Raw genomic sequence first — 24,759 nt, 5'->3', positions numbered from 1 at the left:
CATACCCAGATTAAGCCTATTCAAAAGGAACATCTGATGCCATGAATAAACTTAATCTGGGTCCATGAAACTGGCCCATAAAATCAAACTTTAGAAGTTATGCAGAAATACTTTGTACCACATGCATAAGCATCACATTACAACTTTATAAGCACTACACGAACATTCATAATATCTTATGCCAATGTTAAATCACTACACTGCATACGTCAACTGGGAGTTTGTTGCATACTGTATGCTGCCATTAGCACGTAGTGTTTGTGAAGCTGTTATGACTGATTGCACTGTGGTATATCCTTATTCAGGGCCCTTTGCCCTGAAGTGTTATCAAATCAGTTAATCTGGACGACTGCAACGCAAAAAGGCCAACCATTTGATAGAGGCACTATTAGTTATACATTAAACTTAAACATTGTCTTCAGTAACATAAGTATACAATGGACGACTGACATCACAACAGTTTTTTTTCTTTACGTATTTTCATGTATCAAACCATATCTTAGTGAATAACAACACTATCAAAAAAAAATGGGATTGAATGATAAATACAGTAGCAGCTAAAACGCATCATGACAACGCGTAATGAAATACATGACGCAAATATAGTATTTCTTTACATTCTTTCATAAAGGCTTAGAACATTATTGGCACTCTCCAGCAACACTACACCAGACATACCTCGTTAGAAATATGTCAGAATGTCGACACGTTATAGGACAACCTGTCCCTAATCTTAGACAATACGTCATTATAATGACACAAGAGTAATATGTCATCGTAAGTGATATACAAGTAATACATCAGATTAGGTGATACACAACTGCAATGGTTGAATACATCATTATAGTGACATAAGTCATGTCACTAAGTGATATACATATACAATTAAGCTTACGTGGCATATAACTACAGTGGTTTAACGTCACTATCTTTACATATTCTGGTAAGACCATGTTGACTTCACGTCTGGGGTAAGGAAACATTGGCGGTATCCTCACAGAATGGCAATATTAAACTGAATCTAGCCTGATTTCACTGTAATATATGCATTTACATCACTATCAAATCGACTGGTCACATTATAGCTCGTTTCAAAACAAACAAAAGTGCGTGTCATGAAAAAAACATCTAGAAATGTCTTTGATCAAAGTTATAATGATCTTACTATCTTTTGATTAACCGACTCATTGCCGTTTGGTATCATGCTCAAGTATTAAACTAAAGAACTACATTTCATCACTTGTGATGCAACCTGTCACAGCAATGCAACCCCATTGATATATGAACGCTGTCGAATGTGACTTGTTGTGTATACAGTTTGTTACCTTACCACCGGCAAAAAGCAGGCTGTTTTTTTCCCCCTTCCCCCCCTTCACACAGCTGTTATTTTCATGTTATCTTTAAGTCAAGCTGAGGGCCACAGGTGGGTAGTCTGTCATCTGGAGAAAAAATAATAATACAACACTTCACCGTCTACAAGGGCCTTGGGGGGCCAAGGTGAGACCGGTGCCTCAGGCTTTGAATTATCTTTGCCCCCTGAGGGAGTTTGCAGGAGACCCCCTATCAGACAGCCGTGGAACCTGAGCTATGGCACGTAATGTCTTTATACTGCACTGGGCTGTTGGGTATAACACGGCTCGTTGGTCAGCGGAAGAAATATCCTAAACCAAATGTGGTTGTTCTCTTGGAGTGTCGAGCCAAAAAAGTCAAAGGCTGAAGAGACGCCTGGTGCTAGTGCCAGCACTTGATTTAAACCCTGAAGGATCACACACACACACACATATATATATATATATATATATAGTATATACACATACATATATATATATAGTAGGCGCACGCAAGCACACATACCCACACCCAGGGAAGAAATACCACCCCTTACTGGAAGTGATGGGATGGCAACCCTCTTTCACTATGGCATCCATCTAATTGATGGCCCAAGGTTTTACCTAACATCTAGATTCTAAACACTGTGGTCATATAAACCCTGCACTGTGGATGCACACACACACTGTGATCATGACAACTCTGCTCCGTGGGCACACGCACGCACAAGCACATCTAAACACCTCATTGTGGGCATTTTGTTCAAAGCTACAGTACTATATGTAAGTGCAATGCAGGAAGTGACGCACTTCTCAATGGGAATATGAAGGCAAAAGAAAAGTAGTAGTACAAACTGTCATCTGCTATTTGAATTCCATTCCACAACAGTTTTTTCCTGCAATTGTTTTCTTATTGGAAAGCGTGCATAACCACAAAGCTACTCAAACATAGAAAAATATGGATACTGATTTTAAAACATTAGCAGTAAAAAAGATTTACGCTGTACTAAGCATTCAGATTCAGATCAATGACGCCGCTTTAAATAAACAATTAGCTAGTTATTTATGTGCAAATTTGTGTATTCGTTAGTTCGCTTTTTTGCCAATGGTGACCTAACGTTGACCATGTAGGAGGAAAAACAGCGTGCATACACACTAACACTTAACACGGGAATCACTAAGTGGCAATAGAGGTTACAATTGTGGCATAATGGAGGTATCAGGTATGAAGGTAAGACCAACAGGGGCAGGCAACAGACAGGTCAAGGCAGACAGGGGTCAGTAAACCGGAGGTGGGGCAACGGTACCGGGCGACAGGCAGAACCAGGGTAAGGCAGAGGTCGGTAATCCAGAGGGGGGCAAAGGTACAGGTCGGCAGGCTGGCTCAGGGTCAGGCAGGCGTGCTCGGAGTCAGGACAGGCAAGGGTCAAAAGCAGGAGGTGGAGAAAAGAGAGACTGGAAAAAGCAGGATCTGAGACACAAAATGCTGGTTGACTTGAACAAACAAGACGAACTGGCAACAGACAGAGAACACAGGTATAAATACACAGGGGATAATGGGGAAGATGGGCGACACCTGGAGGTCGGTGGAGACAATCACAACGACAGGTGAAACAGATCAGGGTGTGACAGGAGGGATAGATGGGATACTTTGGTCATTCTATACATGACATAAGACTTTGTGGAATCTAGTAGAATCTGTAGTGCTTATGAAGACTATATGTATGCCTTTATAAATTGTAGTTTGTTTAAACTGGGACCAGTCATTCTATACATTACGTAAGACTACAGCTAAAAACCACTGCTACAAATGGTAACTATGGACACACTACCTAAAGATATAGGTCGCTCCCCAAAATGTATTCTCTCTGGTATCTAGCAGGCATATATCTAAAAGTGCTGTAATTTCTAAATGGTTCACTCGATAGGGATGAATATACCCTCACATTAAAGCTGACAGTCTGCACGTCCAAAGTGCTGGTGTACAGAGCCCCAAAAAAACAAAGAAAATTGTCGCTGTCCCAATACTTTTGGAGCTGAGTGTACAAAACATCAAGAACACCTTCCGAACATCCCTGTAGAATCCGTTCGACACCTTGAGACACTAGGTGTCGAAAGCATTCTACAGGGATGCTGGCCCATGTTGACTCCAATGCTTCAAGTTGGCTGGATGTCCTTTGGGTGGTGGACCGTTCTTGATACACACGGGAAACGTTGAGCATGAAAAACCCAGCAGCGTTGCAGTTCTTGACACAAACCAGTGTGCCTGGTAGCTACTATCATACCCCGTTCAAAGGCACTTACATCTTTTGTCTTGCCCATTCACCCTCTGAATGGCACACACACACAATCCATGTCTCAATTGTCTCAAGGCTTAAAAATCCTTCTTTAACCGGTCTCCTCCCCTTCATCTACACCTGTCTCTTATACACATCTAGATGTGTATAAGAGACAGATCATACCCCGTTCAAAGGCACTTACATCTTTTGTCTTGCCCATTCACCCTCTGAATGGCACACACACACAATCCATGTCTCAATTGTCTCAAGGCTTAAAAATCCTTCTTTAACCGGTCTCCTCCCCTTCATCTACACTGATTGAAGTGGATTTAATAAGGGATCATAGCTTTCAACTGGATTCACCTGGTCAGTCTGTGTCATGGAAAGAGCAGGTGTTCATAATGTTTTGAAAACACTCAGTAGCCATTGCATTCAGGATGTTACTTGGCCAGGCATTTTTTGTATATTTTTTCGTATGCATGTTTTTATATACAGTACACTCAGTATTACAGACCGTACAACAATATGATATCTGATGGTTATATTCGACAATTAATTCCTGCTTCTCATCTAAAAGGTGTTTTCTGCCATCTTCTCTGAACTCTTTGAAAAGTGTGTGTTTGCATGTGTGTGTATTGACAGGGACAGCATGTCTTGTATGCATGTTTGCAATGTCTACCTGTTTTTGCATGTACTGTACACAGTATAAGTTACCACTCTATACATGCCAGTGTGTTTGCGCATGCCTGACAGTGTTTGTCTGCTTTCTTGTATGCCCTCCTTTAGGAGAAGTCCTCAGCCTCAGCATTGGGGGCGCAGCCTGCCTTAGCCCCGTTCCTATTGCAACCAAGCCCGTTTTCTACTCTAGGCTTGACGTAGCTCTTCTTCCTGGCCTGGTTCTGGTTGTTTGTTCTGTCTACAGGGTCATACGCCACTACCACGGCGGTATCCATGCGAGACAAGGTGTACATGCTGCTCTGGCGGGCCGGGTGGAGGCGCGTGGCCCTCAGCTCCAGCTCGTCATAGCTGGACACCTGGACAAAGGGGCACCAGCGGAACGCCTGCTTGAAGCCGGCCCGGAACCTGGGGGGAAGAAGGGGCGAATAGAGAGGGGGGCAGGGGTGTGAATGACATGTGATTTTACAAACGGGGTAGTGTTCAAGGGCACGCTGTTGTGAAATGTCTTCCGTTGGAAAAGGAAAATCTGTGTTCCTATTGCACGAGTTAAAGTAGCACAGTACCTGTCACTACGTTTCCAAAACATTTTCCACCTACTGAACACAATCCAGGTTTTCATAGGATGATCTGATTTTCATAAGGCAGGAGTAAACAAATTACAAACCAATGTATACAGTGCGGTGAGGTTGAAGAGAGAGTTGTATAATGACATAAAACACGAAAGCACACAGACAAACAAACAATTAAACAGGAAACGAAATATAAATCGACTGCAACATACACAGCCCTGTGTTCTCCATCAATTTAAAGTCAGCTAATGACCCAGATAATAAACAACAAATACATACTTAATACAGTACATAAATAAATACATCAAATATTTTTTTAAATAATAGAATAGAGTCCTGTCCAGGGGTATACTTCAAGCTGCCTCACTCTACCGAAACAGGAGATAGGCTCCTGCCCTATTGGCCATTTTGGCTTGGACAAGGCTTACTTAATAATAGCCAAGAAAGATTTAATGATGTTGTTTTTATATATACACATCATGAATGGGGCAAATCAACCACACAGCACATCCTTCCTGAACAGGCCGATTGTGTTGATGGTAAGAGTGCTATATGTGCTTTAGATAATTGCCTGCGTGTACCTAAGTGCACTGGGGAGCTTCATTCACAAGCTAGCATTCATCAACGCTCAGACTCCGGATTCAGAGCACTGAAGCTCCTTCAAGGGAGGTCTTGCTCTGTATTTCATTTGGTTATGAGATTTCTGAGGCCGGGCAAAGGAAAGACTAAGGGACAGAGCTTGTCGAGATGGATATACAATTGCCATGCTCTTTTCTTGGCATTAGGATTAATTAACCATGGAAATACAGCTACGTGTGTTTGTGTGTGTGTACACGAGGTGATGCTGAGAGGGTCTTATAGGACTACATCTGACGTCATACCTCCAGGTTCTGTACCTGCATTGTTCCTGTTTGCAGAAAGAATGAGTCACACAGGTACTGAGTGGTTTAAAGAACAATGTTCAAAAAGCGTACAATGGTAACCAATTTAAATCATGCTTTGATTTCCAGGTCTCTTCAGCATTTCTTAACGATGTCCTGGAAGTAGCTTTACTTTCAATCCTCAGTCCTAAAATTGTATTTTTTTTTTTGCATTTTCAAGAGTGCATGAAAATCACAAAAGGACATGTAATCAGGATTGCCATGGCCTGGACCTTTGTTGAAGCACATGTCTCTTGTGCTGTGTTTGGAGAATTACCGGATATTCAAAGGTTCGACATTCTAATGCACCTTAGTTGTTTTTCAAGGATTGTTATGAACCTATACAGAGGCAGGCCAACAGCATAAATATAATTTCCATGCCCTTTCCAACCATCGACTATGAAAATATAGCTACATGGGTATGTGTGTGTGAGCACATATACCTACGTTTGCATGCACATGTGGGTGTATGTACCTCTGCCCGTGCCTGCTCCCATTTCTGCTTGCCTGCCTGTGTGCACGTGTGTATTCTCCTTACCTGCTGTTGAGGCAGCAGTAGATGATGGGGTTGTACATGGTGGAGCTCATGGCCAGCCACAGCACTGACAGGTAGACCTGCTGGATGGACTTCCACCTCATCAGAGCCTTGTTGAGGCCCGTCACGATGAAGTAGACGTGGTACGGCAGCCAGCAGAGGGCGAAGGTCACCACCACGATGATCATCATCTTGACCACCTGGAGGTGAGGGAGGTGTGAGGTAACATTTAGTTCAATTCTCGTTCAACCCCGTGAGGCGAGCTGTCTGGACACTGTGTGGCGTCTGCTGATAAAACAGACACTCGATCAGCCAGACAAATTATGCTAATTAGTCTGTAAAGTGCACTCTGCAGTTATTATTCTGTGGAGAGCAGAGAGAGCTGTCTCTCCTTCATTTGGAGAAGGGAAATTAAGCTTTAGCCTGTGGTTTCCTTCTTCCACTGTGTGTGTGTGTGTGTGTGTGTGTGTGTGTGTGTGTGTGTGTGTGTGTGTGTGTGTGCTTTAATGAGCCTGGTAGGAGCTCTGACTGGCTGGAGTGTATATGAGTAAACTTATAGGCTACAATGATCAAAGATAATAGGCCAGGGTTAGGGAAGAAGTGCATCAGAGAGAAAAAGCCCTGTCTGTGTGTCTGCTCTTCACACTTTTCAAAACTAAATGTATGTTACTGTAGATATAGATATATAAATAAATAAGTGGTGGTTAGATATCTTGCTTAAAAAAAAACCCCACTCCAGTTCACTGGCCTTTTAAACCTTCATTTTCTTCGGGGAGAAACTGGTGGCAAAAACACAGTTTCTGAAAGACACAACAACAGGGTTGAAATGGGAAGAAGTGAACTCCAGCTTTCAGTCTCTTATCACCAGTTGGTGGTGTTCTGTAGTCTGCACCACAATCCCAGAAGTATTTTAGAAACTGAAGACATTTCTCAGGGTCGATACTCTTCACAGCAAGGGGTGATCTTTTCTCCAGGTGGGCGTCAGATCCAACAGGCAGGAGATAATAACAGAGCTTCTTTATGTGAGTGTGCGTGCACGCGCATGCGTCTGTGACCACCGCGGAAAGACTGCTATGATTGCACATCTCTCTTCTCCTCAAAAAGGACCTGTGGCCCCGAAGATTAAAGAAACGGAGGCTGACCATTCAGCCTACCGAGAGACTGGCAGGAAAGATCTTAGCTACCCTTTGAATCCCCAGGACATGGCTTCTCTTCTGAAGAGAGCGCTTGGACTTGTCCCAAATGGCACCATATTCCCTATATAGTGCACTACTTTTGACCAGAGCCCTATGGGTTAGGTTAAATAGGTAGCAATTTGGGACAAAGCCCTTAGCTTTGTGTAGGTAGACTGCACAATGGTGTGGTTGCTAGATGGTGGTAGGAGTTGTTATCGCAAAAGCAAAATATGGTCATGCTCAAGGTTGAATAGACTTGTTCAAAAACTGATTAACATCAAGGAATATCTACACCTAAAGACTTACTGGATCAGTAAGTGTACGGTACAAAAGCAGTAATGTCACTGTCAAATTAAAAATAATACTGAAAACTGTTGAATATTGAAAAATAGGTAGATTTCCTGAATAAAGCAATCTTCCCACGTCCTGTAGCATTGTGGATACAGGTAGCGTACACAGTGACAGGTGTGGTCTGTCTGTCTCTGGACGAGCATGGGAAAAGAGTTGGCTGTCTTCAACAGAAGGGCTTTTCATAAAGGCTCAGAAGAGCAAAGTTCAGAGTGTGCCACACAACTGAGCCCAGACAGGCAGAGAGCAAAAAGTGAAGGAAAACCACCCGGAGAGAACTAAAATACAATCCAAATTTTCCTCATCTCTATTTCTAGCAGCCAATATGGAGTGACAAAAGTTCACGGATGCCTGCACAATAATTGAAACAAGGCAAGACAATCTTATATTTCTCATGTCCATGATGTGAAATAGTACTTGTTTTCTTTCTGTCCTTGATTGAGCTTGCGTGGCTTGATGGAGCCATTGGAACCAATGCAAACGCTACCCTACCAGGCACTCCCGGCAATGCCAAACTAAACTCTCAAAGTATTTCAGTGAAAACAAATACTATTCAAACCCAGGTCTGGCTGGCATATCAACGGTATTGTACCTAAGGACAGTACATGGAATGTGTTGTTTTCAGTGTTTCTTGGAAGGATAAGGAAGCAATACTAGCATACCTAGTAAAATGCCAGTCACTGCCCGCGGCTACATGTGGTCATGTCTTATAATAACCAACAGAAACAATGGTCATGTAGTCAACATGTCACAGACAAATGTGGTGTCCCAAATGGCACCCTATTCCCTTTAAAGTGCACTACTTCTGACCAGTTGAGGACAGCAAATGAGACAGTCGATAAGTCAGGGTTTTTAAGTGTTAGTAAGATAAGCGGACAACAGCCATTTTCAATTACTTATCTCAGATACAGGAAAATAATCACATCAGATTTTTCCAGGACAATCGGTCTTTGTAATCTGAAAGAAATGTTACTCCTAGCAAATAGCAGCAACACACTCCTTAAAGAAGTGTTTACACTTAAATATCAGGAAATATAGATACAGACTCAATTATTTTCTCCTTTTCCATGTCAGTAAGCAGAGATACAAATGGAGGATGGTTGTTCTCTGACAAGGAGAAAGGACATTTACTTGCTCGAGGACACTTGTGGCTAAAATGAACGGACATCAACAAAACAAAAGCCTGTGGCATGGGAGAAAACTAGAGAGGTCACAGAATGTGTTAGTAACACTACTGCTGGGCTGGTTAGCTGGAGCAATATGGATTCTGTCTGTTACGTGGGTTTGGTTCCCTGTTAATAATCTGTACACTATGAAAATAAAGAGCTAGGGGATGTATAGACCACTGGGTAAAAAAGACAGACACAGTCACAGCAACAAACACATGCGAGCGCACACTCACAAATACGCGAGAATGCATACTAATGTGCATGCACGCGGACACACACAGCAGCTCAAAACGAAACGGAAAGTACAGTATAACCCAGAACCAGCTGAATGAACCGTCATTCATCACAATGACTATCCTAGTAAAAAGCAAATGACCTGGCATCTCGCTCAACACTCGAGCACACACATTGAAGAGCAGGGGAGCTAGAGACTCAAAAACAAGTGAGGATAAATACAACCTAAAAGCCTGCGGAGCTATCAAGAATGGATCAGGTATGCATTCATTCAAAGGGAGAGCGGTGGGACATATTTACTCATAAGTGCCACTCGCCGTAGGGTGGCAGGGAAGGAGCGATGGGTGCCGCAGAAAGAGTAACTGTCTGATTAGGTAGGTGATGAGGTGGGTTGATTATGCCTCATTTTTGCACTCCCCATTTACGCAATCTGAAGCAACCGCCTGCTGTCAGCAATCATTAGTGTTGGTGGTGACTCGGTTACCCATGATCCCTCGCAGGCACGCACACACACACTCTCCCATACAGGGTTCTGACAACCTGGTGGTTTTGGTTTTTCTCTCTGCTAGACCTGGGTTCAAATAGTATTTGTTTACTTCCAAATAGAGCATTTCAGGTGCACTTGTTTGAGCTTGAGCCTTGTTCAATGAAACCAATGAAGTAGTCCCAAACACCGCCCATCTCCTGTCTCTTATACACATCTGAGCTTGAGCCTTGTTCAATGAAACCAATGAAGTAGTCCCAAACACCGCCCATCTCATGGCACTGCAACTATGAGTCAACCAGTACGTGCCCAGTGGGTTTCTTCTAATGGCCTCTCGCTGCCTCCGGAACTCAGGTGAAAACGTTCGGAAATAGTGTTTAATGGTCCGTTTATCCATGCAATTCTCTCTGAAAAAAAAAGACTTTTAGTTTTAGGGTCCACTTTACCTGATTGCGAGGTAAAACACAAACACCAACCTCATCACTGTAAGCTGGGCAAGTTAAAGGGTGTTTTTAAACCTCAAAAGGAGTCTCTGTTGAGATGAGCACTTTCCAGGCCATCTGTTATGTAGAGTTTAGAAGACTCTTAAGAGAGGAATGTTCAGTGCACTGCATTTTCATGTGTTTATTTCCTTTGCATATAAGAACTAATATAGTGGTTATTAAATTCAATTGAGAAAATAAATGGCCAACTCATTCCCTGAGGCCTTCAATAGCAATTGACCGATTTTGTCTTTTTGGTTTTAAAGGCTCATTTGTTAAAAAAAAAGAAAAGAAACTGTACTGAAAAACGCTCTTTCAAAAACATATATGCAACTGATGTGAAAGACTGTACAGTATTTTCTGCTCTTCGAGTGACGTTGTGACAGACGTTTATGAATGTGGCATGCTGATTACAGCTTCAAGCAAATAGGAGAAGAGAAAAAAAGCATAGTTTAGAAAAACATACTGTATGTCAAACAAATGTACTGTTTTTAATGTGGGATCAATTCATTTCCTAGACAAGTCCTGGTGAGGACATGAAATCCTTCAAAAGCCCAAAACAAATACTGTATATTTAATTCACCCTGGCTCAACACAAAGAAGCTACAAATCCTTTGAATTCAGTCCTACAGAACACATACTGATTTGAATATACAGTCTACTCAAATAACCAGAGAATATACGAATACATATTTATACACCCAGAAGCTACACTAAATAAAGTGTCTATCCTTTAAAAAAAAAAAAAAGATTCCTATTCTTGTCACTAAAGACCTCAAGACCTCACATTTCACAATAACCACTTGGAAGCAGATAAAAAAAAATCTTCTGATTTAAACTAACACCGGGGGAGAAACCTTGTGCTATCAATACTGAATGTTAACGATCATTTACATTTGTATAATGGTTATTGAATTATTCAGTAAGCGAGCTGAATGGTCTTGGTTAGACTAAAGGGAAACCGGAGTATTTAGAGCAACTGACAATGAGAGAGAAATGGCGAGAGAGAAAAAAGAGATTCAGAAAGAGCATTTAAAAGTTTTGTGGTGGAAGCATCATTTTATGGGTATGCTTATCACCGGCCGGCAAAGTGAGTTTCAGGATCAAAAGAAAAATGAAAGGAGCAAAGCCCAGGGAAACAGTTAGAGGAAACCCTGCCTCCGTCTTCTGAATACCTAATCCTGGAATAGCTGTATTTTTCAGTGGAACAATTACATACATTTTAATGCCAAAAACACACCACAATGGCTTTCCAAGAGGTGTTGAGTGTTCCTAAATGATCCAGCCTCAATCCTGACTTAAATCTGCCTGAAAATCTGAGACAAGGCTAGACTATTGCTGCCCATTTTTTATTTATTCAACCTTTATTTAACTAGGCAAGTCAGTTAGGATTCCCAACCACATGTACTGAGCAATGTTAACAAAACAATGGATATATGTAGGGTTGCACATTTTGGGGAATATTCAGAGGTGGAAACTTTCCGTGGGAATATATGGGAATTAACAGAAATGTGTAAATTAATATTAATACCATTTAAATGTAGATGTTTTTTGCATCAGAAACCTAAACCTTTTACCTTATCATAAGTAGAATAGAAATAAAAAAAACAATTTAGTTATTGCATCTCCATCCCAAAGCCCTTGCTTGAAAGTGTACTTCGCCAGACTGCCAAGAACTGTGCCCTCATCCAGGCCAAGGTGGCGAGACACGGTAGTGATGACACCATAGGCCTCGTTGATCTCTGCACCAGACGGGATGCTCTTGCCAGCATACTTGGGGTCTAACATGTACGCTGCGGCGTGTATGGGTTTCGGGCAGAAGTCTTAACGCTTTTTGATGTATTTCAGAACTGCAGTTTCCTCTGCTTGGAGCAACAGTGAAGTGGGCAGTACAGATTTCTGCTCTTCCATCTGCAAGCAGAGTCTGAACATCAGACAGGATGGCATTGTCTCCCTCAATCCATGCAATGGCTACTGCTATAGGTTTCAGGCTGCTTACCACTCTCTCCCATAATACATCATCCAGGAGGATCCTCTTGGCAGACTGTGTAATGGAAAATTCTTGGAGAGATTCCTTCCCCTCCAGGAGACTGTCAAACATGATGACAACACCACCCCAACGGGTGTTGCTGGGCAGCTTTAATGTGGTGCTCTTATTCCTCTCACTTTGCTTGGTGAGGTAGATTGCTGCTATAACTTGACCCTTCACATACCTAACCATTTCCTTGGCTCTCTTGTAGAATGCATCCATTGTTTCAGTGCCATGATGACCTTGAGGAGCAGATTCAATGCATGAGCAGCACAGCAAATGGGTGTGATGTGAGGGTAGGACTCCTCCACTTTAGACCAAGCAGCCTTCATGTTTGCAGCATTGTCTGTCACCAGTACAAATACCTTCTGTGGTCAAGGTCATTGATGAGTGCCTTCAGTTCATCTGCATTGTAGAGACTGGTGTGTCTGTTGTCCCTTGTCTCTGTGCTCTTGTAGAATACTGGTTGAGGGGTGGAGATGATGTAGTTAATTATTCCTTGCCCACAAACATTCGACCACCCATCAGAGATGATTGCAAAACAGTCTGCTTTCTCTGATTTGCTTGACCTTCATTTGAACACTGTATCCAGAAAATGAGTAGATAAAGCATGTCTGGTTGGAGGGGTGTATGCTGGGCGAAGAATATTCAGAAATCTCTTCCAATACACATTGCCTGTGAGCAGTTGCGTACACAGTTCGACATTCATCAGCATTTCTCTGACTACGTTCCTCCATTGAGTGAAAAAAAAACTTCTGATTCCAGGAGGACCATGAGCTGTTCATATCGATAAGGTGTCTGATTCATCATTTTCACCTTGAATAGAAGTAGAGGGACTTTTGTCAGAGGTTGCTTGTTGTGAGCGCTGAGGGAACTTTATGCACTTGGTCAGATGATTCTGCATCTTTGTTGCATTCTTTACATATGATTTGGCACAGTATTTGCAAATGTACACAGCTTTTCCTTCTACATTAGCTGCAGTGAAATGTCTCCACACATCAGATAGTGCCCGTGGCATTTTCCTGTAAAGATGAGCAATATGAGTAAAAAAATTAAAAGTAAAAAAAAAACACACAATAAAAAAACAATTCCATGTACAGATAAGTAGTTAAGCAGTTAGATTAAACAACTCATTTGTAAGATAAATGTTTAAAAATGAAACATGTATGGAAACAGGTGAATTAACACTCCTCAGCAGGCTCAAGCAAGCTAAAACCTACATGGTAGCAAAAACTAACTAGCAGAAATTGTTAACAAGTTAGAAATTATTTAAACACACTTTGCTCATTAGTGTGCAAGATCTTGAGAATCAGCTGTACATGTGATGGAAGAGTGCACTGCACATGTGATGGAAGAATGCACTGTGCATGCAATGGGTTGCAATTCCATTCAATTGGGGATAGTTTAACCAAAATATGCCACAAGACCTAGAGTTGCCATGTGTATCCCACAAAAAAGGTTCACTGTTATAAGCTAACTTTTTTGATGAATTCAAGCAAAATTCCCGAGCTTAACTTCCTATGGAAATATTCTGGAAAAATTCCAGAAATATACCGGAAGGTTTCCGACCCTATACAACGCTAGATATATGTTGTGCAAAGTTGGTAGAAAGGCAGCAAAATGTGAAGACTGTGCAACGGGTGTTTAGACTTTCGCTAGGCACATTATATAGAGAATAGGGTGCCATTTGAAATGCAGGAACAGTCAGACTAGGAGGATTACCCCTGCTGCTCCTACCCTCTTATCTGCCCAGTTTAGAAGGAGCCTGTGTATCACACGTGTGTGTACCATGGGGATTAACAAACAGTCTTATTGGATTAAAAAAAAAGAGGCAAAAATCCAGGTCTCCCCAGGAAATCCATCTATCCACAAGTCAACAGCAACATGCATCCAACCTCTTTCAAATCCTGCTTCGCTGCCAGACACTGAATCGATGATGCTTCGAGCGACTCCACTCTATACCCAGATGGGGTAATGGATTCACAGGTGTCATTACGAGGCATTTCTCCAACGCCTAATGTCATTTTTCCTAGATTTTGTGTGTATGCCACCAGACAGGGACCAAACATAACCTGGAGTACCAGGCCTGGTCTGCACAGCGGAGGTTGAAGGAACAAAAGGAAATGCGAGCCTCCTCCGACATCATTTCAGTTGAATGGAGGTAATAATGATGAATGTCAGGGAATTACGGCTTTTATAGCTATTCAATGCTTCCTGACACACTTCTGACCTGACCTGTGCTCACGTGAATAATAACCTGTCCATCTCACCTGGCGGAGAAACCGAGAAAGATCAATTAGGCTGCTGACGACCCGGGATTAGTATTTCATTCACTGTATATACCGTTCACCTTTCTCATGGCCTCGTGATGGCATGCCCCTAAAAATACATCAGAAGAAATCTGACTTTAAAGCCTTTCAAACAAAGGCCCACAACAAAATGGTATCCCAGCCACATGGTTTGCTATGTAACTGATGGATGATCAACAAAAATATGACAGAGTGGGCCAGTTAAATTCTTCAAAATTCACAAAAGTATATGTACACTGAACAAAAATATATACGCAACATGCAACAATTGCAAATATTTTACAGAGTTACAGTTCATATAAGGATATCAGTCAATTGAAATGTATTCATTAAGCCCTAATCTATGGATTTCACATGACTGGGAATACAGATATGCATCTGTTGGTCACAGATACTTTTTTTTAAAAGGTAGGGGTGTGGATCTGTTGTGACTTCCATTTTCCTCATGCAGCGCGACGTATCTACTTTGGATAGAGTTGATCAGGCTGTTGATTGTGGCCTGTGGAATGTTGTCCCACTCCTCTCCAATGGCTGTGCGAAGTTGCTGGATATTGGCGGGAACTGGAACACGCTTTCGTACACGTTGATCCAGAGCATCCCAAACATGCTCAACGTGTGACATGTCTGGTGAGTGTGCAGGCCATGGAAGACCTGGGAGTTTTTCAGCTTCCAGGAATTGTGTACAGATCCTTGCGACATGGGGCAGTGCATTATCATGCTGAAACATGCGGTGATGGCGGCGGATGAATGGCACAACAATGGGCCTCAGGATCTCGTCATGGTATCTATGTGCATTCAAATTGACATTGATAAAATGCAAATTGTGTTTGTTGTCCGCAGCTTATGCCTGCCCATACCATAACCCCACCGCCACCATGGGGCACTCTGTTCACAACATTGACGTCAGCAAACCGCTCACCCACACGACACCATACACGCTGTCTGTCATCTGCCCGGTAAAGTTGAAACTGGGAATAATCCGTGACGAGCAAACTTCTCCAGCGTGCCACTGTCTGGGTGGCTGGTCTCAGACGATCCCGCAGGTAAAGAAGCCGGATGTGGAGGACCTGGGCTGGCATGGTTACACGTGGTCTCCGGTTGTGAAGCCGGTTGGACATACTACCAAATTCTCTAAAACGACATTGGAGGCAGCTTATGGTAGATAAATGTACATTTTATTGTCCCTATTCTATCCCCCATTGGATTGGCTGAACAAACCAGAGGTAATTCATTTCTGGGTTTTAGGACTACAAGCTGGCGAACTCTATAGAGAAAGCGGTATTTGTTAGGCTAAAAAGTTTATGATTGGGCTCTGTCTAGCCTGTAGAAAACCACAGAGCAATGACATGACATATTTGGTGTAGCCAACTCTTATTATTTCATTCGATTCCAATTGATGTAGTCCATTAAATACATATCTTTAACTGGAAAATTGTTTGGTATGGTAATTTCCTATCAAGATCGGGAGTAAAATATCCCGACTGTCCATACTTGAAATGTACTAAATCATGTCAACCGAGTTATACAGCCTATACATTATCAAATAAATGTAGGCTAATTAAGTTTACAAATGGCATATATTATATTATTTTGCCATTTAAGGTGAAAAGTTTGAATGAAATATAGGCCTACTTTAAAAATGAAATACTCCAATAAGTTGTTATATTCAGCATCCTTACAGTTTCCGATGCGCCTGATAGGTCGACATTTCATTGGTGGCGGGAATAGAGAACGTAGATGATCTGGTATGATAATCACTTGACACGGTAACCACGAGAGATCAACTTTTTTGCTGGTTTATTTTTGTGGGTTTTTGGTAGCAAGCAAGTTTGCTTTAACACGCAGGTGCATGTAATCTCCCGTTAGTAGCATTTTAAGAAACACAGGGCCAACGGTATTGCTTAGCACAGTGCTGCATACTGCCTGTTGGCTGCAATGCAGCCACTCTGGTTTAGATGTTCTAGTTCGATAAAAAGTAGTGTTGGAGCTTGATTCATAGCTTCAGCACAGCTGGAGTAAATCTGCTTAATAGTTTGCTGCAATGCTTTACATTTACATGGGGTATATGGATCAGGGTGAGGATGTGGTGAAAGGGGGAGTGCTGTGGGATTATTTAAGAAACTCTTTGAAGAGGTAGGGTTTCAGATGTTTTCGGGAAGATGGGCAGGGACTCTGCTGTCCTAGCTTCAGGTGGAAGCTGGTTCCCCCATTGGGGTGCCAGGACAGAGAAGAGCTTGGACTGGGCTGAGCTGCCCTCCCGTTGGGGTGAGAGGACCAAGCGACCAGAGGTGGCAGAATGGAGTGCTCGGGTTGGGGTGTAGGGTTTGAGCATAGCCTGAAGGTACGGAGGGGCAGTTCCTCTTGCTGCTTCGTAGGCAAGTACAATGGTCTTGTAGTGGATGCGAGCTTCGACTGGAAGCCAATGGAGTGTGCTGAGGAGCGGGGTGACATGGGAGAATTTGGGAAGGTTGAACACCAGGCGGGCTGCAGTGTTCTGGATAAGTTGCAGGTGTTTGATGGCACAAGTGGGGAGCCCAGACAACAGCAAGTTTCAGTTGTCCAGACTAGAGATGACAAGCACATGGATTAGGACGGGGGAGTTGTCAACCGTGATGGAGAAGTCTTGGAGCGGACAGGTCTTCCCCAGGAAGAAGAGCAGATCCGTCTTGTCGAGGTTGAGCTTGAGGTGGTGGGCCGACATCCATGTGGATACAGTGCATTCAGAACGCTTTCAGACCCCCTGACTTTTTCCAAATTTAGTTACGTTACAGCCTTATTCTAAAATGGATTACATTAAAAAAAGTCCTCAATCTACACACAATACCCCATAATGACAAAGCGAAAACAGGTTTGTAATTTTCTTTCACAATTGATTCAAAATAAAACAGAAATACCTTAGTTAAATAATTATTCAGACCCTTGGCTATGAGACTCGAAATTGAGCTCAGGTGCATTCTGTTTCCATTGATCATCCTTGAGATGTTTCTACAACTTGATTGATTGGAGTCCACCTGTGGTACATTCAATTGATTGGACATAATTTGGAAAGGCTCACACCTGTCTATATAAGGTCCCAGAGTTCACAGTGCATGTCAGAGCAAAAACCAAGCCACGAGGTGAAGGAATTGTCCGTAGAGCGCTGAGACAGGATTGTGTCGAGGCACCGATCTGGGGAAGGTTACCAAAAAAGGTCTGCAATATTGAAGGTCCCCAAGAACACAGTGGCCTCCATCATTCCTAAAATGGAAGAAGTCTGGAACCACCAGGAATATTCCTAGAGCTGGCTGCCCGGCCAAAAGGAGCAATCGGGGGAGAAGGGCCTTGATAAATGAGGTGACCAATAACCTGATGGTCACTGACAGAGCTCCAGGGTTCCTCTGTGGAGATGGGAGAACCTTCCAGAAGCACAACCATCTCTTCAGCACTCCACCAATCAGGCTTTTATGGTAGAATGGCCAGACGGAAGCCACTCCTCAGTAGAAGGCACATGACAGCCCGCTTGGAGTTTGCCAAAAGGCACCTAAAGGACTCTCAGATCATGAGAAACAAGAATCTATATGGTCTGATGAAACCAAGCTTGTAGCGTCATACCCAAGAAGACTCAAGGCTGTAATCGCTGCCAAAGGTGCTTCAACAAAGTACTGTTTATAAGGGTCTGAATATTAACGTAAATGTGATATTTTAATTTACTTTTTTTATACATTTTCTAAAAAGAACCTGGGTGTCAGAAGGGGGAAGGAGAAAAGTAGTGGAGTGGCATCTGCATACCAATGATAGGAGAGACTAGAGATCGATCGATTATGATTTTTCAACGCTGATACCGATACCGATTTATTGGAGGACCGAAAAAAGCCGATACCGATTAATCGGACAATTTTATTGTATTTGTAATAATGACAATTACAACAATACTGAATGAACACTTATTTTAACCTAATATAATACATCAATAAAATCAATTTAGCCTCAAATAAATAATGAAACATGTTCAATTTGGCTTAAATAATACAAAAACAAAGTGTTGGGGAAGAAAGTAAAAGTGCAATATGTGCCATGTAAAAAAGCTAACGTTTAAGTTCCTTGCTCAGAACATGAGAACATATGAAAGCTGGTGGTTCCTTTTAAAATGAGTCTTCAATATTCCCAGGTAAGAAGTTTTAGGTTGTAGTTCTTATAGGAATTATAGGACAATTTCTCTCTATACAATTTGTATTTCATATACCTTTGACTATTGGATGTTCTTATAGGCACTTTAGTATTGCCAGTGTAACAGTATAGCTTCCGTCCCTCTCCTCGCTCCTACCTGGGCTCGAACCAGGAACACATAGACAACAGCCACCCTCGAAGCAGCGTTACCCATGCAGAGCAAGAAAAACAACTACTCCAAGTCTCAGAGCGAATGACGTTTAAAACACTATTAGCGCCCACCCCGCTAACTAGCTAGCCATTTCACATCGGTTACACCAGCCTAATCTCGGGAGTTGATAGGCTTGAAGTCATAAACAGCGCAATGCTTGAAGCATTGCGAAGAGCTGCTGGCAAATGCACAAAAGTGCTGTTTGAATAAATGCTTACGAGCCTGCTGGTGCCTACCATCGCTCAGTCAGACTGCTCTATCAAATCATAGACTTAATTATAACATAATAACACACAGAAATACGAGCYTTTGGTCATTAAAATGGTWGAAKCCGGAAACKATCATTTMGAAARCAAAACRTTTATTCTTTCAGTGAAATATGGAAACGTTCCGTATTTTATCTAACGGATGGCATCCCTAAGTCTAAATATTGCTGTTACATTGCACAACCTTCAATGTTATGTCATAATTATGTACAATTCTGCCAAATTAATTACGACCTTTGTTAGGAATAAATGGACTTCACACAGTTCGCAATGAGCCAGGTGGCCCAAACTGCTGCATATACCCTGACTGCTTGCACGGAACGCAAGAGAAGTGACACAATTTGCCTAGTTATAAGAAATTCATGTTAGCAGGCAATATTAACTAAATATGCAGGTTTAAAAATATATACTTGTGTATTGATTTAAAGAAAGGCATTGATGTTTATGGTTAGGTATATTGGTGCAACGACAGTGCTTTTTTCATGAATGCGCTTGTTAAATCATCACCCATTTGTCGAAGTAGGCTGTGATTCAATGAGAAATGAATAGGCACCGCATCGATTATATGCAACGCAGGACACGCTAGATAAACTAGTAATATTATCAACCATGTGTAGTCAACTAGTGATTATGTTAAGATTGCTTGTTTTTTATAAGATAAGTTTAATGCTAGCTAGCAACTTACTTTGGATTCTTGCTGCCCTCGCGTAACAGGTAGTCAGCCTGCCACGCAGGCTCCTCGTGGAGTGCAATGTAAGGCAGGTGGTTAGAGCGTTGGACTAGTAACCGGAAGGTTGCAAAAACGAATCCCCGAGCTGACATGGTAAAAATCTGTCGTTCTGCCCCTGAACAAGGCAGTTAACTCACCATTCCTAGGCCGTCATTGAAAATAAGAATGTGTTCTTAACTTGCCTAGTTTAAATAAAGGTGTCGGTAATCGGTCCAAAAATACCGATTACCGATTGTTATGAAAACTTGAAATCGGCCCTAATTAAATCGGCCATTCCGATTAATCGGTCGACTTCTAGGAGAGACCGTGTGAGGATATGACGGAGCTAAGTGACTTGGTGTATAGAGAGAAAAGGAGAGGGCCTAGACCCGGGCCCTGGGGGACACCAGTAGTGAGAGTACATGATGCAGACACAGATAATCTCCACGTCACCAGGTAGGATGCAATCCAAGAGTGTGCAGAGCCTGAGACGCCCAGCACTGAGAGTGTGGAGAGGAGGATCTGATGGTTTATGCTGTTGAAGGCAGCGGATGGATCTAGGAGGATGAGAACAGCGGAGACTCAGCTTTAGCAGTGTGGAAAGCCTCCGTGACACAGAGAAGAGCAGTCTCGTGGAGTGTTTGTTTCTTTAGGAGGGGAGTGAGTCGGGACATTTTAAAGTCCAAGGGGACGCAGCCAGTGGTCAAAGATGAGCTGATAGGGAAGTGAGGAATGGGAGAAGGTCTCCAACGATGATCTAGAGAAGAGAGGAGGATATGGGGACGAGCGGGCAAGTTGTCAGGCGGCCGAACCTCACCAGTCCCAGGATTTCATGTGGAAAGAGAGGGGAGAAAGAAGTCAAGGCTTAGGGTAGTTCAGTGTGAGTGGGACCAGTGGACTCAATAGGCTGGGTGAATGAAGAACGGATGTCATCAACCTTCTTTTCAAAGTAGTTGACAAAGTTGTCCGCAGAAAGGGAGGAGAAGGGGGTGGCAGATTAAGGAGGAAGGAGAAGGTGGTAAATAGTTTCCTATGGTTAGAGGCAGAAGCTTGACATGTAGAGTGATAGAAAGTGGCGTTAGCAGTAGATACAGAGGAGGAGAAGGTAGAGAGGAGGGAGTGAAAGGTTGATAGGTCCTCCGGAAGTTTAGTTTTCCTCCATTTTCGCTCAGCTGCCCACAGCCCTGTTCTGTAAATAAGCAATGAGTCACTTAGCCACAGAGCAGGAGGGGAGGGCTGAACAACCTCTAGTAAAGATGAGGTCAACCGTATTATGTGCCTTGTGAATGGGAAGGGACTGGGAAAGGGTGAGGACAGAAGAGGCAAGGAGGAGAATGAGAGAGTTAGAAAGAAATTAATCGAAGGCAAATGTCAGGAGGTTGAAGTCGCCAAGTACAAATAGCTGTGAGCCATTGCCAGGAAATTAGTTCATCAAGGTGTCAGGCTCATTGATGAAATCTGTAAGGACACTTGGTGGGCGATAGATGACAGCAATGTTAATCTTGAGTGCACAAGTGACAGTGACAGCATGGCATTCAAATTAGGAGATGGTCAGGTGAGCATGGGAGAAAAGCGAAAACCTCCACTTAGGAGAAATTAGTAGCCTTGTGCCACCACCACACTGAACAGATGCTCTCAGACTATGAGAAAACGTAGTCAGATGAAGAAAGAGCATTTGGAGCAGTGTTCTCTGTGGGGATCCATGTCTCCGTCATGGCCAAAATGTCAACGGACTGAAGGGCAGCATAGGCTGAGAAACTCTGCATTTTTGACTGCAGATCGGCAGATACCAGGAATTCCACGTGGGTTGTGCACACAGGGTACACTAAATTAGAAGGGTTGCAGCCAAGGTGTGGGGAGCATCTGTAAAGCTTACAGTGAGAGGAGCGAACAGGTATAAAATAAAAAAAACACACAGTTGCCAAAAGTTACAAAAGAGAAAAATGAGATCATCTGAAAAGAACTAGGTAAGATAAGGGAGTGGTGTGGAGCCTCCTCTTTCCTACCTCGAAAAACTCTGCAGAACAACTCTGCAGAACAGTCTTTGTTTTGCGACGAGATCGCCGGTTTTAGCCGTCGCTGCGAAAACAGGGGAGACTGAAGTACTAATATTATTTTATTCTCATTTACAATTGCGACCTGGCCAAGATAAAGCAAAGCAGTTCGACACGTACAACAACACAGAGTTACACATGGAGTAAAACAAACATACAGTCAATAATACAGTAGAAAAATACGTCTATATACAATGTGAGCAAATAAGGTGAGATAAGGGAGGTAAACGGCAAAAAAAGGCCATGGTGGCGAAGTAAATACAATATAGCAAGTAAAATACTGGAATGGTAGATTTGCAGTGGAAGAATGTGCAAAGTAGAAATAGAAATAATGGGGTGCAAAGGAGCAAAATAAATAAATAAATACAGTAGGGGAAGAGGTAGTTGTTTGGGCTAAATTATAGATGGGCTATGTACAGGTGCAGTAATCTGTGAGCTGCTCGGACAGCTGGTGCTTAAAGCTAGTGAGGGAGATAAGTGTTTCCATTTTCAGAGATTTTTGTAGTTCGTTCCAGTCATTGGCAGCAGAGAACTGGAAGGAGAGGCGGCCAAAGGAGGAATTGGCTTTGGGGGTGACCAGAGAGATATACCTGCTGGTGCGCGTGCTAATACTGATTGCCTTGCCAAGGGGAAGAGCACACCTGGTCGGTACCAATTGCCTAGGAGAGGAGAAACCACTCCCCCTCCAATACAGCTACTGATTACCAAAACAACAACAGTCATAAGTTTGAGAGTGATACTGCGGACTACAAGGAGCAGAAGTTATATTTCTGGAGGGATGGCCGGAGACAGCCAATTGGCACTCCCCCACGAGCAAGCTGGAAGTGTAAACGCCAGCCCAGCCGTAATCCGAGGGCCACTAATGTGGCGATCAAACAACTCCCTCACATCTGACTCCAGTGACCAATCTAGAGCGTCTTCTTTTTTGGGAAATCCCAATGGAAGACATCATTGAATAGGCCCCCACCCTGCGTCCCCGCAAGAAATGCAGGGGAGGACTATGTAGGAAGACAGATCTATATATCTGATACATGTTCATCTGCCCTAGTTAAGAGACTATCATTTGTCCCAACATCACAGGCCAATGATTTTGATACAGTTATAGACTTTCAAAAGTTTTTATGCAGTTTGAGATTGACTGAGTTTTTTGGTAATGGGGTTCCTATGCACATGCCAATGTTAATCTATTGAACAATATTAGTAACCAGACAGGAAATAGTGCTAATGTTTTTCCCACTGATAACCTGAATGACAATGAATCTGACTCTCGCCGTGAGGACATGACTCCCAAAGAGCCCTACTAATCAATTCAAGTCTCTGATCCATGATAAATTGTCTACATTTTTGAATGAAGGGGAAATTAAAGACAGAATATGAGTTTATGAAAGTTGACTGCACAACCATACCTGTCATATACGCTCTATCCAAAATTCGCAAGAGCATGACACCACCTATACCAGGCAGGCCCATTGTGAGTAGTAATGGATCTCTGACAGAGAATCTCTCTACCTTTATAGACCATTTTGTGAAACCCTGGGTGACCTCCCTCCCCTCATATACTAGAGACTCTATTGATTTTATAAAAATTATATTCTGTGTACTTTTGATGTTACCAGTCTATATACTAACATCCCCCATTAGGGCGGCCTAGAGGCCCTCAAGTTCTACCTCAATGAACCCTAATGCTCTTCCTAGAACTCATTGTATTGTGGACTTGGCTGAACTGGTACTAACCTCCAACTATTTTCTCTTCAGAGGACACTTTTTCCTCCAGACCATAGGGACAGCACTATGGCTCATAAGTATGCTAACCTACATCTAGGAATGTTTGAAAAACAGGTGGTGCTGAATCCAGACCTTAACCCGTTTCTCTCCAATATTCTCCTAATTCTGAGATATTTGGATTACATTTTCGTGATCTATACAGGGACCCGGTAAGAACTTTTGGAATTCCATGCGTATCTAAACTTTATGAATGAACACATTCACATCACCATTAACTATGACCTATCACAAATCAGTTCTTGATGTGATGGTTATTAAGGACAAAACCTCCCTCTCTACAGATCTCTATAGGAACCTGCGGACAGGAATACCCTCCTTAGAGGTGACAGTTTAATTCCACGTCCACTCGTTAAAAAAGTCTCCCTTTAAATCAATTCAGTCGCATCAGAAGAACATACAGCTCTGATGCTTCTTAGCTTCTTATCAGAAACAGACCACGGACCTCACACAAAGGTTTAAGGAAAGGGGGTACAAAGACAATTGGGTAAAACATGCCAATGATTGTTTTGAAGGACTAACACAGATGGAAAGCCTTCAACCAAAAGTCAAAGAAAAAGCAGAACATGTCCCATTATGCTTTACCCAATACTCACCATTGGGGAAGCCATTTAAAAAGGACATTATCAGGAAGTACTGGGACATTATTGATACTGACCCACATTTGAAACCCATTTTTAAATATCCCCCATGTATGGTCTTTAAAAAGACCTCCAAACGTGAGAGATATTGTGGTTAAATCTGGGAAAAGGGACACTTTCTTGGACAAGGTTCCGGAGGGTAATTACAAATATGGCCAATGCACTCAACGCAGCTCATTTACCAACCCCTACACAGGACAAAGACTTAAAATCAAGGGCCTGATTACCTGCATGTCCACCAATGTTATTTGCAAGTTGAAATGTCCTTGTGGTCTGTCTTACATAGGGAAAACCCGTAGAAGCCTTATGACACGGATCAGTGAGCACCGCAGGAATATACAGACAGGTGAAAAAAATATATATATATATATATATAATCGGGTTACTGATCATTTTGTATAAGCTGGACAT

At 42.5% G+C, this 24,759-nt stretch overlaps 1 protein-coding gene across 1 annotated transcript in view; it reads right to left on the bottom strand.

The window, feature by feature from the left end:
• Nucleotides 1-3,795: 3,795 nt before the first annotated feature.
• LOC111971554 (neuromedin-K receptor) overlaps nucleotides 3,796-24,759 on the bottom strand; it is a 38,146-nt gene continuing 17,182 nt past the window's right edge. Inside the window, exons 4-5 of the mRNA XM_024135725.2 lie at nucleotides 6,313-6,509; nucleotides 3,796-4,690 (exon numbers count right to left, since the gene is read on the bottom strand). Coding sequence (XP_023991493.2) covers nucleotides 4,390-4,690; nucleotides 6,313-6,509 — 498 coding nt within the window. The 3' untranslated portion in view covers nucleotides 3,796-4,389. The remainder of the gene's footprint in view (nucleotides 4,691-6,312; nucleotides 6,510-24,759) is intronic.

The sequence above is a fragment of the Salvelinus sp. IW2-2015 genome, unplaced genomic scaffold, assembly GCF_002910315.2.
Source record: "Salvelinus sp. IW2-2015 unplaced genomic scaffold, ASM291031v2 Un_scaffold563, whole genome shotgun sequence".
NCBI classification, from domain to species: domain Eukaryota; kingdom Metazoa; phylum Chordata; class Actinopteri; order Salmoniformes; family Salmonidae; genus Salvelinus; species Salvelinus sp. IW2-2015.
This window is presented reverse-complemented; position numbering and strand designations above follow the sequence as displayed.